The 19,169-nt window shown below is 40.4% G+C and overlaps 1 protein-coding gene across 2 annotated transcripts in view; it reads left to right on the top strand.

Moving 5' to 3' along the window:
• The first annotated feature begins 866 nt into the window (after positions 1–866).
• LOC117508126 (large neutral amino acids transporter small subunit 4-like) overlaps positions 867–19,169 on the top strand; it is a 48,126-nt gene continuing 29,823 nt past the window's right edge. For both annotated transcript variants that reach the window (XM_034167782.1, XM_034167784.1), the window contains exons 1-4: positions 867–1,064; positions 9,603–9,813; positions 9,926–9,981; positions 10,091–10,167. In XM_034167782.1, coding sequence (XP_034023673.1) covers positions 905–1,064; positions 9,603–9,813; positions 9,926–9,981; positions 10,091–10,167 — 504 coding nt within the window. In that variant the 5' untranslated portion in view covers positions 867–904. The remainder of the gene's footprint in view (positions 1,065–9,602; positions 9,814–9,925; positions 9,982–10,090; positions 10,168–19,169) is intronic.

Raw genomic sequence — 19,169 nt, forward strand, 5'->3', positions numbered from 1 at the left:
AGCGTGTTGAAAAGAGACTCTCGCGCCACGCCGGTTCGAACCGGCTGGAGCTCGCGCTGCATTCAAGTGCCTTGCAGGTCTTTCTTTAAAAATGTTGTATTGCTTTAAATGTTGAGTTGTTATGGAAATTAATATTTTCCACACTATAAGTCAGTGAATATTTCAGTTTATACCTTATTTTTTTAGGGGGGGGGGGGCAATTTACAGATAATCTACTTTATGTTTTAATTGCCACATTTTTGTTAACCTGGCAGGTTTATGTCATTAGTAAAATGAGAATGTCAACTTTGAATTAAGTAATTGGCTGTAAGAACCGAAATAGGAACATTTAAATTTTAATTAAAAAAAAAAACTGCCGGTGTTCTGTCGAGATGAGCTGCCAGTCACATTTTCTACCGGGAATCGACCTCATATCGAAAAAATGTTTTCCTCCGCAAGCCTGGAATGCATCATCACCCTCACGTGTAGCTGCAGCAGTGAGCTACGTCACCACCAGCCAATCAGAGGAAGGATGTGAACTCCTGTGGCCAATCTGAAATGTCGGGGGGGGGCTGCTCCTTTGGAGGCTTCAGCCTGTTTTATGTTTGCGTCTGTCTTCCTCCCTAAACTGCGACCACATTCATCATCTTCATCACCATCTTCATGAAGCAAGAGCAAATAGAGAGCAATAGTTCAGTTGAAGAGAATCATTAACACACCGAATCACTGATTAATTTCAGACCTGATCAACATCCCATGTGACCAAAAGAAGCATCAGCTGTGAATGATGTCTGTTGTTGTGTGACGTGTTTAAAAATAATGTGAAACATCTCAAACTAAACATCTAAATATCACACTGGTCCTCTCCAGGTTTAGCCGCCTCCCATCCTTCCTCTTTTGTTCTGCTACTTCTGACCCGGCTGAGATGGCTCCCACCTTGGCCACAGCTTTCACCCGCCGCTGGTGGATGGCGGTGACCGCGGTCATTGAGAACCTGCTGTTCTCAGCCGTGCTGCTCGGCTGGGCGTCCCTGCTCATCATGCTCAGATCTGAGGGTTTCTACTCCTACCTCTGCAGAGCTGCTGGTGAGTCAACATGTTTCACAGAAACAAGAAGAGGAGAGGTGATAGGTTCACTCTGGAACAGTTGGACCTCAAATACAGAGAGCAGCTACATAAATAATAATGCCAAAAAAACAGTGGTCATGACTTTATACAGTTTTTCCACAGTCAGATCAACTGTGATGCTGGTTTTGTTCAGTTTCCACTTATCAAGAACTTTTGTCCTTCATCCTACTGACAGGAAACAAGTCTTTCTGATATTTAACCCCAGTTAAATTATTCATTGCTGTAATGGCAGAATTTAAACTTAACTACTGTATTGTTTGCATGTTGTTAAAATAGTTCCACCTGCTGGAGTTTAATCACAAACAGGGTCAGGAACCCAGAGGAGTGCTGGGCCTTGGTGTAAGAATGTGCTCCCCAAGAGCATCATTGATGCTTTGATGAATTTTACCAGAAAGTAAGATTGAAGTTGGATGGATGAAAAGGTTCAACAAAATAGTTAGTATGTGTTTTATATAACATAATTTGAGTAATCCCAAATGATTGTAAACCCCCTTTTTTTTGTTCCATGAAATGACTCATTTTGGTGCCCGTGGTTTTAAATGGAAAGGAGTTGATGCTTACCACGCCCCCTTAAGCATCTCTCTCTGTAGTTGCATTTGCAGCGTCATAGGAAAAACACATTTTGTAAAAATTTCCTCCATTATTGCCTCTATAAAGGACATTATGTAATGTAAAGCAAAAATATGTATTTTTTCTGGCTTTATGTTTATTTGTTTTTTTGCAGCAGGATATTTCAAAAGATCATGAACATATTTTAATGAAATTTGGTGGATAGTTAGAATGTATGAGTATAAAGAGTTCTTAAATTTTTGGTGCAGATCTAGATCAAGTTGTCTTTGAACATTGAGCTTTGATCCTAATTCCTATTCTAATTCCTTCATTGAAATATGTGAAACTTGGACTAACACACATTTATATATATATATATATATATATATATATATATATATATATATATATATATATATATATATATATATATATATATATATATATATATATATATATATATATATATATTGTGTATGTATGTGTTGTCATTTGTTCCACCTAAATTTATTAGTTTTCTCAACGTAGCTTCAGAATTTCAGGCTTCAACTATGTTATAAATATACTTTGAGGAAAAACTAATAATTACAGGTGTAACAAATTACAAACTGTTAAGATTAGGCTTAAAACTTTCCTTTTCGCTAAAGCTTATAGTTAGGGCTGGATCAGGTGACCCTGAACCATCCCTTAGTTATGCTGCTATAGACGTAGACTGCTGGGGGGTTCCCATGATGCACTGTTTCTTTCTCTTTTTGCTCTGTATGCACCACTCTGCATTAATCATTAGTGATCGATCTCTGCTCCCCTCCACAGCATGTCTTTTTCCTGGTTCTCTCCCTCAGCCCCAACCCGTCCCAGCAGAAGACTGCCCCTCCCTGAGCCTGGTTCTGCTGGAGGTTTCTTCCTGTTAAAAGGGAGTTTTTCCTTCCCACTGTAGCCAAGTGCTTGCTCACAGGGGGTCGTTTTGACCGTTGGGGTTTTACATAATTATTGTATGGCCTTGCCTTACAATATAAAGCGCCTTGGGGCAACTGTTTGTTGTGATTTGGCGCTATATAAAAAAAAATTTATTTGATTTGATTTACAGTAATTAAAATGTAACATTTCCTTTTTTCAGTATTTGAGCCTTGTCCAGCCTTTGAAAAGTGGGCTTTTGTCTCTGATTTTGAGGTCTTTGATTCTGTAATCAGAATTCCTGATTAGCTGTGTGATCAGGCAAGATCAAAGCTAAACATTTATTCAGTCATTTTCTGAACCCACTTATTCTACTTGAGGGTTATGGAGAATGGGACTGGAGCATATCCCAGTGGTCATTGTGCAAGAGGCAGGGGGCTGGAACCTCTCTCAATGGTCATTGGGCGAGAGGCGGGGTACACCCTGGACAGGCTGCCAGTCTATCACAGGGCCACATATAAACAGACAAACACATTCGGACTCTCACTCACACTCATACTTACTGTCAATTTAGAGTCACCAATCCACCAAACCTGTGAGGCAACAGTGCTAACCACTAATCCACAATGTCACCCCAAAGGTAAATGGTCAGGATCAAAGATGATTTTCAAAGACAAATGATTAGGATTAAAGATCAGAATATAAATTCAACGCTCCAGATCAAAGTTGAGCAATCAGGATCAAATATGAGTGATTAGGATCATCAGCCACTGCTGAACAAGAATGATGAGCAACAAAGATAGGAATCAGGGTCAGAGGTCAGAAATGAGAAAGAAAGATAAGCAGTTAGGATCAAAGGTAAGCAATCAGAATAAAAGGTCAGCAGTAGAGGACATGGGATCCCATGACTGTTTATCTGTTGGAATACTTTGGCTCATATCTAAATAATTAAACTTTATGTCATTAACAAACAAAAAAGTGTTTTTAGACAGAGGTTTTGTATTATGAACGAGTACCACACACACCATGGAGACGCGTCAGATCAAAAGTTATAATGTGTTGAAATTTGACAATACGAACGTGTTGATTTTTGAGCAACAGCCAGTCCATGTAGAGAAGGACAGTGACTGTGCTTTTACATAGTATGACCAGTTTTCTTTATTATTAACCAGTTTGAATCGTTTCTTTTGTGATTAATGCAATTGATTGTATTATATTGTCCTGCATGTTTTGGTTGTCCATTTTGTAGTTGCTCCTCATATTTAGCATTTACAAATAAACATATTTGTCATGCTGAGATGATTTATTGCCAATGGACATTTTTGGGCTTTTGTCAGCATTCAGAATGCTGGGCAGGTGTGGTTGACTCACAGACTTAACAGTCATGTGTACAGCAAAGGAGGTTTTTTTTTTTTTTGAGGAAGAGTTCTGGTTTCACATACGTCTTTAACACACTGCTGTAGCATCAGTTCCTCATTAACATCTGCAATATTAACATTAGTGACATTTAAGACAGGATTCATACTGAACCTGCTGTTTGGGTGTCTTCTTGAAAAACAAACCACTTTTACAGTGATAACTTGACTAAAACTGTAAACAGATTAAATTTGGTCATTTCATCTTCTGTTGTCCTTGGGTCTTCATGATCAAAGGTAACACAGTGAGGTGCTTTCAGTTTTAGGCTTAATTGTAGTAGCTCTAAAATATTCTGACTTCTGCAACAAACATCAAATAAGAACACTGATCTCTCCTCATAATAATCATTTTTATAATCACTGATTGCAATAGAAATGCATGCTTATTTAATATAACAATAGTCATCAGTGGGTTTATTGTCACTGATGATCACACAGGTTGTTTTGTTGTTGTTGTTTTGGCTTTGATCTTATGATTGTGTCTCTTGTCCGTCTGTTTCTTTTATCAGCCTCAACAAAGCAACGGTGATGAAAGCTGTGCACGGTCAATTTGTGCACACAAAGCCTTTATTATTTAAGCCCTTCTCACTTTTTTAACATTTTAAAATAAATATTTAAAATAATGTAATGTACCCTAGGAAAAAGCATGTTGATGATGTTCAACAATCTTTTACAACATTAAAAGGAAAACCATAAAAACTACATACACACTTTCATCAAAGCTGCTTGCAGTGTTTAAAAAGTCTTTAAAAAATATTTTATAATATTAAATGCATTGCTTGCTCCAGAAAAGATCTGTTTCAAGATACTCCAAGCAATAACTGAAACAATGCCTTCAGGAAATAATAAACTGTTTTGAAGTGAGGTGAAGGTTGAAATTTTCTAAAGCATAGACGTTTGTTTCAGAAAGGTGATTCACTATTTCAACAGTTTATTTCCTTGTTATCTGCAAATTAATAGTTAAATATAAATTTGTGAATCAGAAATGCATTTTGGATGCTGAGATGAAGAATAGCAGTGATGTACTGGGTGGAGACAAAGTAAAAAAAAAAAAGTAAAAAAAAAAAAAACCCACAAAAACAAACAAACAAACAAAAAAAACAAAACAAACAAAAACAATGTATTACCCTTGAGGTATTAATCTGAATGTCAGAAAGGCATCAAATTAAAATAAATAAATAAAATTCAGGTTTCTATATATAAAGAATTCTAAAATGATGCCCTGTAAAGTCACTGTGAAAACTAATCTCTACAACTTTACATATATGAAAGAAAAATATAAAAGGCAAAATGTTGCGTTGCATAAGTAATGATATCCTAAGTAACACAAGTAAATGAAATCAAGCCTGGGATTTCCCATGTGCCTTCTGGCAAACTAGCTGAACTTCCAAGTCTTCTTTTTAAGAAAATCCTCCTCTATACCACTTAATCATGAAGCTGTATAACTGGGACTTATGTAAAATACAAAACTTGCAGATTGCATAATTTCTCCACAAAAGTGCAGTTGTTTATGCAACCCTCATTTTGGTTTTCATATTTTTATTTCACTTATGTCATATTGTAGAGGTTCATTTTCACTTTGACTATCATTTTACAAATTTTTATATAGAGAAGCCTGAATTTTGTTTTTCATTTTAATTTAATGTCATTCCAACATTCAGATATGTAACAGATCAAGGGTTCACATACTTTTTCTTGCCACTTGAAAAAGTATGTGTATTTGCTTTTGTTTGTTTGAGCGGTCAGAGCTTTCACTTTATTGACCTGGGTTTGCTTTGACCATCTGATTAATCAGCAGCAATGGCCCCTGAGAGACAGCTGTTGCTGCTTTCTGTTTTTCCAGCAGTCAGCACTTAATGCACCAATACACCACATGGAGAAAGGAGAGAAGCTTTCATCTGGAAGTTCTTTTTGGTAGATAATGTTTTCTGCTGGGCAGCACGGTGGCTTTGTGGTTAGCACTGTTGTCTCACAGCGAGAAGGTCATGGGATCTATTCTCATATGTGGTCTTTCTCTGTGGAGTTTGCATGTTCTCCCCCTGTTTGCGTGGGTTCTCTCCGGGTGCTCTGGCTTCCTTCCACATCCAAAGACATACAGGTTAGGTGGATTGGAAACTTTATATTGTCCATAAGTGTGTGTCTGCGGGTGTGAATGTGTTTGTATGTCTATATGTAGCCCTGTGACAGACTGGCGTCCTGTCCAGGGTGTACCCCGCCTTACGCCCTATGACTGCTGGGATAGGCTCCAGTCCCCTGGGACTCTTAATTGGAGTAAGCTGTTGGAGTAAGATGAGTTGTGTGAATATTTTTCTGCCAATTGTCACTGGGGATATGATGAATATGAAGCTGCTGTATGCTGTAAGCCCAAATAAGTTGTTAAAACTTAAAAAAATTGAAGTAATTCACTCACTCACTAATCAGTAACTGATTGGCTAAATTGCTTTAAAGCTACAGTGTGTAGGATTTAGGCGTGTTTATTAGCATATGTAAAATATTGCATTCATAACTATCTGGTGATTCGTTTCTAATGAGCAAAGAATAAGCCCTTAATGTCTACATGGGAGCAGGCCCCTTCATGGAGGCCACCATGTTGCAATGCCATGTTGATACAGTAGCCCAAAAGGAGCATACTTACACCATCTTTTGCATTTTGCACTGTAACCCGATGACTGAACAAAAAAGAAGAGGAATTAGCACTCACTCCACTTGATACTGTATACAGGCTGCTAATGCAGGCTAACCACCTTGAGAACCCTCTTTTTTTAAAATGGAGGATCATACATACTGCTTTTCACAAGAGAAGACAAAAGAGCATGAATATCCATTGCCAAAGAAGTGAAAACATGATGGGGTAGCAAAATTGTGAGTGGCGTGGCGGTTAGATCGCTTCTGTCACAGTGGTCATGTTTTTCTTCCAGTTTCTTTCTATATGGAGCTTGCATGTTCACCCTAAGGCAGTGGTATCCAAACTATTCCAGAAAAGGCCGAGAGGGTGCAGGTTTTCCTTGCAGCCACTGACTACAACAGGTGATTTCACTGATTAACGTCACTTTGCGCAGGTGGGATGAGTTCATCAGTGAAATCACCTGCTGGACTCAGTGGCTGCAAAGAAAATCTGCACCCTCTCAGTCCTTTCTGGAATAGCTTGGACACCACTGCCCTAAGGGATTCCTCTCAAATATGCATGCTAATTTCATCACCTAACAGAACATGGTAGCAGGATTAGCACTTTATTCAGGAGAAAAAACATTCACTCAGAAACCAGATGAAGGTGGAAACTGATGGCGTCATTTCCATTTGGATGCAGCAGCACAAAACTGGACCTGTGTGCGCGCCTCCATCCTCCAGAGCCACAGGTGGTGATTTTTGTATTCTCTTGTTAAATCCCTGCAGTCATGTGTGTCTGCAGCCTCTTCCACCTCAAGTGTCTCCATGTCAAGTTAAAAGCAATACCACAGTTTCAGGTCTTCATAAGCACCTCAGACATTTTATCTTTCACCTACAAGCACGGCCACATGCATCTAACACAGGAAATTACAGTTTGCAGTTGTGCCTCTAAATTATGCTGATAAGCCAGAGCTTCAGTGTTATTTGCTTTTAGCTGTTGTTGAGATCTGTTCCAAGGACTCAAGTAATGAAATCAATGTGATGATTAAACACTTTATACCTCCTCCTTCCTTCAGTTCTCCTCACACTAAACATGTGGCAACTACTCTGTTGTTTAACAAAAACAAGTCAAGGTGTGTGGGGAGTCGCTGTTGTTTTGTTCCATCAGCCACCTTGAAGGCTTTGCATCATTTTGTGCACTATCTGGTGACACCAGCAGTGTCTCGCCAGGGGTGGCAGACCAAAATAGACTGTACATGAACTCGATGGACTGTGTTTACCAGTGAGTGCGTCAACAGATTGGCAGCGTCTGGGTGCGTTAGTGCCACCGAGGCTCAGAGTTCACCCTTATCCAATGTGAGGGGGTTCTAATTATAACTATTTTTGGCACTTGTTTACCCAGTACTGTGCTGTTTACGTGACCTTTTGAACAGCAACCCAGACTCCAGAGTGGGAGGTGTAAAGAAACTTGCTGTACCATGTGATATGAGAACTTGATGGACTGTGTTTACCAGTGAGTGCATCAACAGACTGGCAGTGTCTGGGTGCATCTATGCCATTGGAGCTCAGAGTTCAGGAACCTTTCTTAAATTACCAAAGATGTATTAAACATCACTGATGACATAAAAGCCACCAATGAATCAACAATTTGTTCCTGAATCCTAGATTTGTTTGGGATCATAAGTGATTACAACATCAGGTTCTTTGTTAACAGTGGGTGGTACCTTCTCAGGTTGCTTTAAAGATGCAGTCAGCAGGATTTCTCAAGTAAAAGGATGCAGACAGGCCTTTTCCACTAATAGAAAAAGTGTTTCTTTCTGGTTCATGCCGCAAATTTTGTACCAGTTTGAATATATCAACTAAAACAGTTCAGAATCTGTAAAGCCAGTTTGATGTCCTTCATTACAGTTGCTGTTGGCCTTGTGGCTGCTCCCGTTTTGTCCAGTGTCACCACACCAGATCCACCACAGATTCACATTGGGATTTGGCATAAAATTTATGCTAGATGCCCTTGCTGATACAATTCCAGTTATGGCTGGTGAAACACACACGCCCCTTGGTCTTCTAGGAAAGCGGTCTCTCATTCAAGAACTAAACAGGACCCACGCTGCTTAGCTTGTGAGGTGTAACAAGATCAAACTTACACAGAGCAGATCGGCTGCTGATGTTCTTGAATACAGTGGTTTCACTTAAAATTGGTGGAAACATGAGCCAGGTTGCTAAATGGCACCAAGAGTCAAATAACCCTGAATGGCATTGGTTTAGCAACCAGCTGCCTGTTGGTAGAAAAGGCCCATCATTAGCCTACCCCATATCTGTAATATAAATACTGTTCTGGTGTTGGACATAGAATTGTGTTCTAAACTGTAAAAATCAAAAATTAAAATATAACATGTCTTGGCTTAGACATGGAACTCCAATGCAGAGAACCATAATGATGAGAGTACAAAGCTGGTTTATTGTCCAGTAGGCTTTTTAGCAACAGTTTTTAAACTGCAGACAAAGACTTAGTTGCTAGCACAGGCTGAGTTCAGGCATATGGGTGATCAGTATAATAGGCAACAGTAGTTATGAAGGAGCAGCAGAAGGGTTATCCAAAGTACAAGTAGAAGGTCAATGCACTGAGTTCAGTCATGCCAAGTGACCAAATCCACAAACAACAGACAAACTCAGGAAACCTGGAATGGCATTGTGGGTCTGTAAGAGAGAGGTAAATACTAGAAAACATTGGGATGGTAATGCGAGAGACCAGGAATGAACCTAGACAATCTGGCAATGAGGGAATGTTGTGATGGTGGTTATGAAGGCAAACAGACAATTGAAGAAGGTAATGCGGGGACAGGAAGTAGTGAACTCTGAGCAGACTTCAAAGTAGAAGCACCACAGATAATCTATTGCAGGAGAAAATAACCAGAAAATCCAAAGTAATAATATATACCAACAATAACGGGTATTCTTGACGTTGCAATACACAAAATCATTATTAGACCCTCACTTCTGCTGATCTTGTCCCTGTCTCATCATTGTCCAGGAAACAGTTCTGCTCTCAACCATACAAACACATCCACCTCAGAGGACATAGAGGATTACATGGAGTTGAACGGCTGGCCCGCCTGCAAGGATCAAAATGAGATGCTGAACCTGGCCTTCACTGTAGGCTCCTTCCTGCTGTCCGCCATTACCCTGCCCATGGGCATCATCATGGATAAATACGGGCCACGGAAACTGCGACTTGTGGGAAGGTGAGGGACTTCTTAATCCACCTGATGTGATATGAAGTCTGCATGAGAGCTGTATCCTGTGCAGTATAAATGTTGCTTTCCCTTACTCAAACATGGTGTTTTGTGTTTGCAGTGCCTGCTTCGCTTTCTCCTGCCTCCTTTTTGCCTATGGAGCTAGTGATCCTGACAGTACGTAGAGCCCTCCTCTTACACCATGTTTATGGCATCATATTTTCTCTGTCAGCGCAGTCCCGTGTCTGCAGGGTGTTTGTTTACTGTTTTGCTCTGTCTTGTTCAGATCTGTCCTTCCTTATCTTCTTTGCTTTGGCAATGAATGGATTTGGAGGCATGTGTATGACCTTCACCTCTCTGACGGTGAGTAGAAGAACCAGTTCAAATTCCCCAAACCTAAAATGTGGTGAATATATTGAATTTTTCAAGTACCATAAGGATTATGTGTGTAGCAAGTGATATCTACATTATGCTATGTTGTGTGGAGTTTACATGTCCTCCTGCTGATATCAGAATGTGAATTATTCAGGTAATCTGGTATCAGATAATTTGTGCTTTGTTAATTGCATAGTTATTTGAGTGTGATAAACCATGTGATTTATGGTCGCTAATGGTGCATTCATGACTTTATTTCAGCACTTGAAAATATTTCCAACCTTCTACTTGAAAAAGTATCTTGGTACAGAACATGAAGTCAGGGCTCTGACTGGGAAACTAAATTTGTCTTCCTGATGTCTGATACCACTGAATATGGCAGTACCAATGGAGTGCTAACAGACAAAGATAATTTCCTACATAAGACTGAAATGAGCAGCATATATGATAGTACACTTGCAGATCCCGCTCTGCTGGTTTCCTTTAAATACGAGATTCAAAAGTGTTGCAGTCCTAGTTCCTTCATTTGTGTCTTCATATGTGTTTCAATGCCAAATCAACTGGAATGTTCTGAAGCATTTGGTTCATGTCAGTTGGGAACTTATAATGCCACATTCAGCACAACACGTCTTTCTTTTGATATGGACTAAGGAACAATGTTTGAAATTGGTTTTGAAATATTCCAGAGCACTGTTCAGGAACATTTCACAACCTCTGCAATACTGATGTTTTGGAACAGGGATTGTATAGGTGGCTGGATCCCAACCTTATCTCAACTATAACCTAAGATGGCTTTGGTATTTGTGTTATAAAACTGAGGCATTTCGGAAGAAAATTACACTTTTGTCATAAACGGCCAAGAATATGAAGTGTGTGCTCTGCTTTACATAGAAATAATGTGTAGATGTACACAGGTTCTAAGGCCCATTGGGACGGTGCTTTTCCATAGATACTGTAGCATAAACTGGATGAGAGTGTATCACTGTATGCAAATACTTATGTACTAACGTTGCTTAGTGCATATTACTCAACCATTTCTGTAGTACATAGTGGAAGTGAGCAAGCCATCACCATTTGTCCTTTGACCCAGATGTTTACAGATGACGCACATGCATATGCACATTCATGTATGTTTTGAAAATTTCTGTTTGCAGTGACAGACTTTTTAAACAGTTGGTCATTTTTGTTTTTGTGTAATGCCACATGCCCACCCTTTCATGTATGTCTGCTATCTATGAATTTTTCTGCAAAGTCCTTCAATTACTAGGCTCTAGCTTCATCATGAGATAGCTGTGGAGGTAGTAGATCATCTGCACACTATTTGACTCCTGTTGAATGCCTGCTGAGTATTCAGATGCTATGTGGCTTGTGCGTGCTGTGTGTTTTTCCTACTATATATTAAGCTAATATGAGTATTCGGCCTCAGACTTCCCCTGGACAGGATGCCAATCCATTGCAGGTTACTTCCCCAGCTAAGGTTAGAATCCATTTACAGCTGGGTGGTTTAGCATGATGCAGAGTTAGTGTCCAAGGTCATGAACAGGTAGCCTGGAGCACACACCTGGAATTGAACCCCAGTCTATATAGGTAATCCAGAGCATGTGGCTCTATGTGATAGGATGAAAAGTTTGCTGCTCTCCAAAAGGAGCTATTATGTCAAAAAAGAACACAAAATAACAGATAGTTGTCATAAAAAAAAAACAAAAGTCAGGATATAAATGGTTGGAAGATAAAATGAGAAAAAGAAGGGGTGCACAGCTGCTGGATTAAGAAGAGGGAGAGAAGAGGCGGTAGAGTGGATAAGAGCACCTGAAATGGACAAAGGACAAGAAAAAAGAGAGATAGGAAGGCATGCATTAGCCAAAAGTATGAGAGAGAGAGAGAGAGAGAGAGAGAGAGAGAGAGAGAGAGAGAGAGAGAGAGAGAGATGGCCAGTGAAGAGAAGGATGCTGGGAGGACAGGAGACAGATTGTGATGTTCAGATGGGAGGAGCACGACGGATGGAGTGAGAGAGGAAAACCGCTGATCAGGATGACATCATCAGACAGTGTAGCATCACAGGAGCAGTTGTGAGAGAGACATGCAGCAAGAGAGAGAGATGCATTAGTAATCTATTATTCACTTTTGCTCTCCTGCTGTTGCTGGAAGGCAAAATAAGACCTCGCCTCATGAATATTTTAGATCCACAGTTGCATGTGCACGTTGTTGTCTACAGATGTGTAATTGTTTTAATGGCATAACAAGCAGCACAGAAATACAAACTGCTTAACATTGAAAATGGTTTCAGACCATCTCATGGCATATTTATTTGAGTCACACAGTTGTTTTGTTTTTGTGTATTTGTGGTGTTGCCGTGCAGTTTTTATGTTGTGTTACTGAGTCTAAAGTACAGCAAGAGGAGAGATGACAAAATGTCAGCAAGCAGACAAACAGGAAGTGGCTACAGTGTTCTCCGACCCACTCCCACCCATGCTTTGTTGTTTCATTTTCTTGTTATTCAGTGTCCCTGACTGACTGCACATGCGCGTGCACATGCATGAAAAACAGTTGTTCTGATTTGCAGGGCTGTTTGTCTTATTCTACTGCAGGTTATTAGAACATTGAAGCTTAAGCAACACACAGTCATGCAAAGGCCCACACTGCTGCCATACTGTACTGTGACATGCAGTTAAGTCCTCTCACAGAACAAAATGTTCTGACTAGTGCTCAAGTCCAGCCTCACTGAAACTGGAGAAGACAAAAACAACAAGGCTGTGGCTGGAAAAGGGGGATGGCGGTGGGATGAAACCAGCCAAACCGCTTCTGTGCACATATAAGATAACAGGAGTCCGGTTCTCGGTGCATTTGTTCGCTCTTAAACATGGTTGCCTCCAGAGACCCAGACTTAAATATTAACTGTTAACACCATTCATTTGATTCAAAGTGCTGATATGTCTGAGTTCAGCTATCAATAGCTGTTTTACTGCCAAACATATTAGCTAACTAGCAAACCAGGTTGGCTACAGTTAGCTGTATCACCATGTCAAGACAACTACAGTGGGGTAAAAAAAAGTATTTAGTCAGTCCCTGATTGTGCAAGTTCTCCTACTTAGAAAGATGAGAGAAGTCAGTAATTTTCAACATAGGTACACTTCAATTATGAGAGACAAAATGAGAAAAGAAAATCCAGAAAATCAAATTGTAGAATTTTTAAAGAATTTATTTGTAAATTATGGTGGAAAATAAATATTTGGTCACCCACAAATAAGCAAGATTTCTGGCTCTCACAGACCTGTAACTTCTTTAAGAAGCTCTTCTGTCCTCCACCTGTTACCTGTATTAATGGCACTTGTTTGAACTTGTTATCTGTATAAAAGGCACCTATCCACAGCCTCATACAGTCAGACTCCAAACTCAACCATGGCCAAGACCAAAGAGCTGTCGAAGGACACCAGGAAGAAAATTGTAGATGTGCACCAGGCTGGGAAGAGTGAATCTACAACAGTCAAGCAGGTTGGTGTGAATAAATCAACTGTGGGAGCAATTGTAAGAAAATGGAAGACATACAAGACCATTGATAATCTCCCTTGATCTGGGGCTCCATGCAAGATGTCGTTCCGTGGGGTCAAAATGATCATGAGAACGGTGAACAAAACTCCCAGAACTACACAGAGGGACCTGATGAATGACCTGCAGAGAGCTGGGACCAAAGTAACAAAGGCTACACACTACGCAGAGAGGGACTCAAATCCTGCAGTGCCAAGTGTGTCCCTCTGCTTAAGCCAGTATGTGTCCAGGCCCATCTGAAGTTTGCCAGAGAGCATATGGATGATCCAGAAGAGGATTGGGCAGTGGCGGCTGGCCCATAGGGGGCGCTCGGGCGCTGCCCTCCTAGATGTGGAGAGGAAAAGTCATAATATATATTTAAAAAGTATTATCAATGTCAGTTTTACTTAATAGTATGTGCCTACATGTAATATGAATGATTAAAACAACACTTCCTCCAACTGACTCTCATTCAACAGTGCATTTCCACCGACAGAAGCAGAGAACGTATCATTCCTCGTCTTGGGCGGTCATTCAAGCGCCCTTAAAGTGCAGCGAAATAACCAATTGTATGTAGTTGCTAGGGAAAATTAATAAATATTTGGCAAATCAACATTGCCAAAATTAATGGCTTTGGGGCGCCGGAATTTTAGCCCTTGGTACAAAAATGCGGGAACGTTAGATTACAGTCAGTGATATACGTGACGCTGCAGCTGCTGCTGTCAGTCAGTCAGGCAGGAAGAGGTGGTGGTGATGACGACGTTTGGGTTATATTTATTTATTTTTATTTCGTCTCCTTGTGTTTTGCTATAGTAAGTTGAAGAACTCTTTGGAGGTTTAAAACGGGACAAAACTAATCAAATCAATGACACCAAAGTTTGGCGGGGATCCTTTTGGAGGCGCGCACATCAGATCTTTCTCGTGGTTTAATGACAATTGCACATCCCGGTTGGAGGAGAGACGTTTGTCTGACTCGTTATAAACCGTGTCAGGCTTCATTCACACTGTCAGCGCGCACACGTCACGGAGGCTGCTGATCTGCGCGGACGAAAAGGAGCGCATCCACCTCTTCAGCTCAGGTGAGCTGACGAGCTGCTCGGATTTATTCCCGAATGTTGCTCCTGGTGTGGAAACGAGGGTGAAAACTTAGGATAAAACGAATGAGTGATGTTTTTTTTGTTTGTTTGTTTGTTTGTTTGTTTGTTTTAGGGGGTCAAAGCTGTGATCTTTATTGGGACAGCAGACCAGTTATAATGGTAATAGGGGAGGCCGGGGCTGTTTGTAACAGTGTTCAAAGCTGCAGCCATGCTGGCATTTTGATTTCACTTTACACGTTATGAGGATCAGTCCACAGAAGTGAAATATTCTTTGGACTATTCCACACTCTAAAACAAATTATTTGCTCAGTTTAAAAAAACAAACAAACAAAAGCCTAAAATAGCAATTTGCATGTTTTTTTTTTAAGAAATTCTAACTCAGCCACTGAGTACACACAAGACACTTATAGTAAGACAAACCAAGTTTAGCAACGCATTTAATTAAGTGGTTTTGTATACTTAATTTGCTTTGTCCTCTACACTGTTAATTAATTTTAACCAATTTAATTTAAATGTTTTGGTGTTATTAGTTAAGTTATTTAATTTAAGTTTTTCAAGCTTCTTTAGTTTGCCTCCATTCCACTCAGTAATGTTCATGCAAAATATTACCTTAATTTTCTCTCGCTCTCTCTCTCTTTCTCACACACACACTCACACTCTCTCTCTCTCTCTCTCTCTCTCTCTTTCTCTCTGAAGGTGGTGTGAACATTGTCATATGTACATAATGTTCTTTTGTCAATTGAAGAATTTTTCCATATTTTGAAAGAGTGTAAATTTGGTGATATTTTCTATTTTGTTAAGGTCGGTGTCATTGTGAACCCCAGGATCTGTTTGTCTGAAGATAATGGCAGTGCAGTACAGTTTGGTGTACTATGTGTGTAATTGGTGTCAAATGGTGAAATGTTCTTTGCTCAAGAACTTGAGTGTTGTATTTGATACTGTTCCTTTCCAAAGTAGAAATGGGGCTTAATATAGCTGTAAATGGTTAACTTTATCTGTAAAACTGCTGATTTTGAGAAGGACATGAAATGATTATTGTGGAATTGTAGTAATTTTCTGACTGTTCACTTGAATGCCTGTACTGGACAAGGCAAGGGAGTCTATTGGCACAGCAGCCCCACCAAGACTGTTTTTCACCAGCCGCCACTGGGATTGGGAGAATATCATGTGGTCAGATGAAACCAAAATAGAATTTTTTGGTAAAAACGCAACTCGTTGTGTTTGGAGGAAGAAGAATGCTGAGTTGCATCCCAAGAACACCATACCTACTGTGAAGCATGGGGTGGAAACATCAGGCTTTGGGGCTGTTTTTCTGCAAAGGGGTCAGGACGACTAATCCGTGTTAAGGGGAGAATGAACGTGGCCATATACAAGGGCTGTCAATAAAGTAACGGTCCTTTTTATTTTTTTCAAAAACTATATGGATTTCATTCATATGTTTTTACGTCAGACATGCTTGAACCCTCGTGCGCATGCGTGAGTTTTTCCACGCCTGTCGGTGACGTCATTCGCCTGCGAGCATTCCTTGTGGGAGGAGTCGTCCAGCCCCTCGTCGGAATTCCTTTGTCTGAGAAGTTGCTGAGAGACTGGCGCTTTGTTTGATCAAAATTTTTTCTAAACCTGTGAGACACATTGAAGTGGACACGGTTCGAAAAATTAAGCTGGTTTTCAATGAAAATTTTAACGGCTGATAAGAGATTTTGAGGTGATTCTGTCGCTTTAAGGACTTCCCACCGAGCGAGACGTCGCTCAGCGCTCTCAGGCAGCGTCATCAGCCTGTTCAAGCTGAAAACCTCCACATTTCAGGCTCTATTGATCCAGGACGTCGTGAGAGAACAGAGAAGTTTCAGAAGAAGTCGGTTTCAGCATTTTATCCGGATATTCCACTGTTAAAGGAGATTTTTTTAATGAAAGACGTGCGGACGGGTCCGCGCGTCGGGACGCAGCCGACGCGGTGCGGCGGCACAGGAAAAACACCTCCGTGTTGATAACCATTTGTAAAATCCAGGCGGCTTTTGATGGCTTTCAGTGGAGTGAGTATATGAGAAATTGTTTAACAGGCAGGACATGTTCCAACTTGTCCTTAAGGCTTTCAACAGAGGTGTTTTTCCTGTGGCGGAGCGTCGCGGCGGCTGCGTCCCGATGTGCGGACCCGTCCGCACATCTTTCATTAAAAAAATCTCCTTTAACAGTGGAATATCCGGATAAAATGCTGAAACCGACTTTTTCTGAAACTTCTCTGTTCTCTCACGACGTCCTGGATCAATAGAGCCTGAAATGTGGAGGTTTTCAGCTTGAACAGGCTGATGACGCTGCCTGAGAGCGCTGCGCGACGTCTCGCACCGTGAAAAGTCCTTAAAGCGACAGTCTCACCTCAAAATCTCTCATCAGCCGTTAAAATTTTCACTGAAAACCAGCTTAATTTTTCGAACCGTGTCCACTTCGATGTGCCTCACAGGTTTAGAAAAAAATTTGATCAAACAAAGCGCCAGTCTCTCAGCAACTTCTCAGACAAAGGAATTCCGACGAGGGGCTGGATGACTCCTCCCACAAGGAGTGCTCACAGGCGAATGACGTCACCGACAGGCGTGGAAAAACTCACGCATGCGCACGAGGGTTCAAGCATGTCTGACGTAAAAACATATGAATGAAATCCATATAGTTTTTGAAAAAAATAAAAAGGACCGTTACTTTATTGACAGACCTCGTATCATGAGATTTTAAGCTAAAACCTCCTTCCATCAGTGAGAGCATTGAAGATGCCATGTGGCTGGGTCTTCCAGCATGACAATGATCTCAAACACACCGCTCGGGCATCAAAGGAGTGGCTCCATAAAAAGCATTTCAAGGTCCTCAACCCCATAGATAATTTGTTGAGGGAGTTGAAAGTCCATGTTGCCCAGCGACAGCCCCAAAACATCACTGCTCTAGAGGAGATCTGCATGGAAGAATGGGCCAAAATACCAGCTACAGTGTGTGCAAAACTGGTGAAGACTTAACAGGAAACATTTGACCTCTGTCATTGCCAACAAAGATTATGTTACAAAGTACTGAGTTTAACTTTTGTTATTGACCAATAGGGATGTGAATCATACAACAACTCACGATTCAATTCGATTCCAATTCTTGGGGTGATGATTTGATTCAGAATCGATTTTCGATTCAAACAGCTCTGAGAAATAGTTATATTACTTAAAAAATGTTTATGTTTGAGAAAATGCAGCTTTACAAGGTTAATCAAGTGATTCTAGATGTAAATTTACTTATCTGCTTTGCTTGTTCAGAGTTGGCTGGCAGTTTAGCGAAGTGCTGGTCAGTCGTCGGCAGATACCGCTGCTTTGCTCCTTTTAGCTCCGGGTCATAGCGCAGCATGTGGGCTTGCGGAGTTGAAGTGTTTCTGAAGTACTTGACTTTCATTTTGCAGATTTTGCACACTGCATAAGTCATGTCAAGCTCCTTCTTATGCAGCAAATAATAAAATCCAAAATGCACTCAAAAATTTGCCTTCAGCAAAGATGGTGCTGGCTGAATTAGCTCACGAATGTTTGAAGCACGCCGGACCCTCCCCTCGCGGGGGACGCTGTGGTACGGAAGCCGTTGCCTGACAAACAGTACACACAGCGAGTAAGTAGGAAAATGTTTTTAAAAATGCTTTTAAAAAATTGATTCTTGGACATTTTGGATTGATTCAGAATCGTAATAAATAAGAATCACGATTCGGACGTGAATCGATTTTTTTTTTTCCGGCACTCCTATTGACCAAATACTTATTTTCCACCATAATTTACAAATAAATTATTTAAAAATCCTACAATGTGATTTCCTGGATTTTTTTTTCTCATTTTGTCTCTCACAGTTGACATGTACGTACACTATGATGAAAATTGCAGACCTCTCTCATCTTTCTAAGTAGGAGAACTTACACAATCAGGGACTGACTAAATACTTTTTTACCCCACTGTATACATACTGTCAGGTTGTAGGTTACACAACCTACTTAGTACCCTGTCTAATTCACTAACCAAACAAAACCAACTCAGCTAAAATAGTGTGACTTCCACAACACATGACAATACACAGCACAGTAAATACTCTAGGAACAACTGGCCACAATGTCTTAGTTTTGGTGTCAATGTATTGGCAATACACAGGTTTGTACAGACTGTAATGGAATGTTGTGAAAAATTAGTGTTTTCATGGTAATGGTCAAAAACAATACCCTGTACTCGCATATCCATATCATGGAGAAACCACAGTGTCTAGCTCGCAGTTCAACTGCAAACTGAGCATACAAATGGGCATTTTTTTCAAGATAGTTGCGAGATCTTTCCAAAATAAAGTCCTAGTTTTTGAATCTGTCAGTGCTGA

The sequence above is a fragment of the Thalassophryne amazonica genome, chromosome 4 (genome assembly GCF_902500255.1).
Source record: "Thalassophryne amazonica chromosome 4, fThaAma1.1, whole genome shotgun sequence".
Taxonomy (NCBI): Eukaryota; Metazoa; Chordata; class Actinopteri; order Batrachoidiformes; family Batrachoididae; genus Thalassophryne; species Thalassophryne amazonica.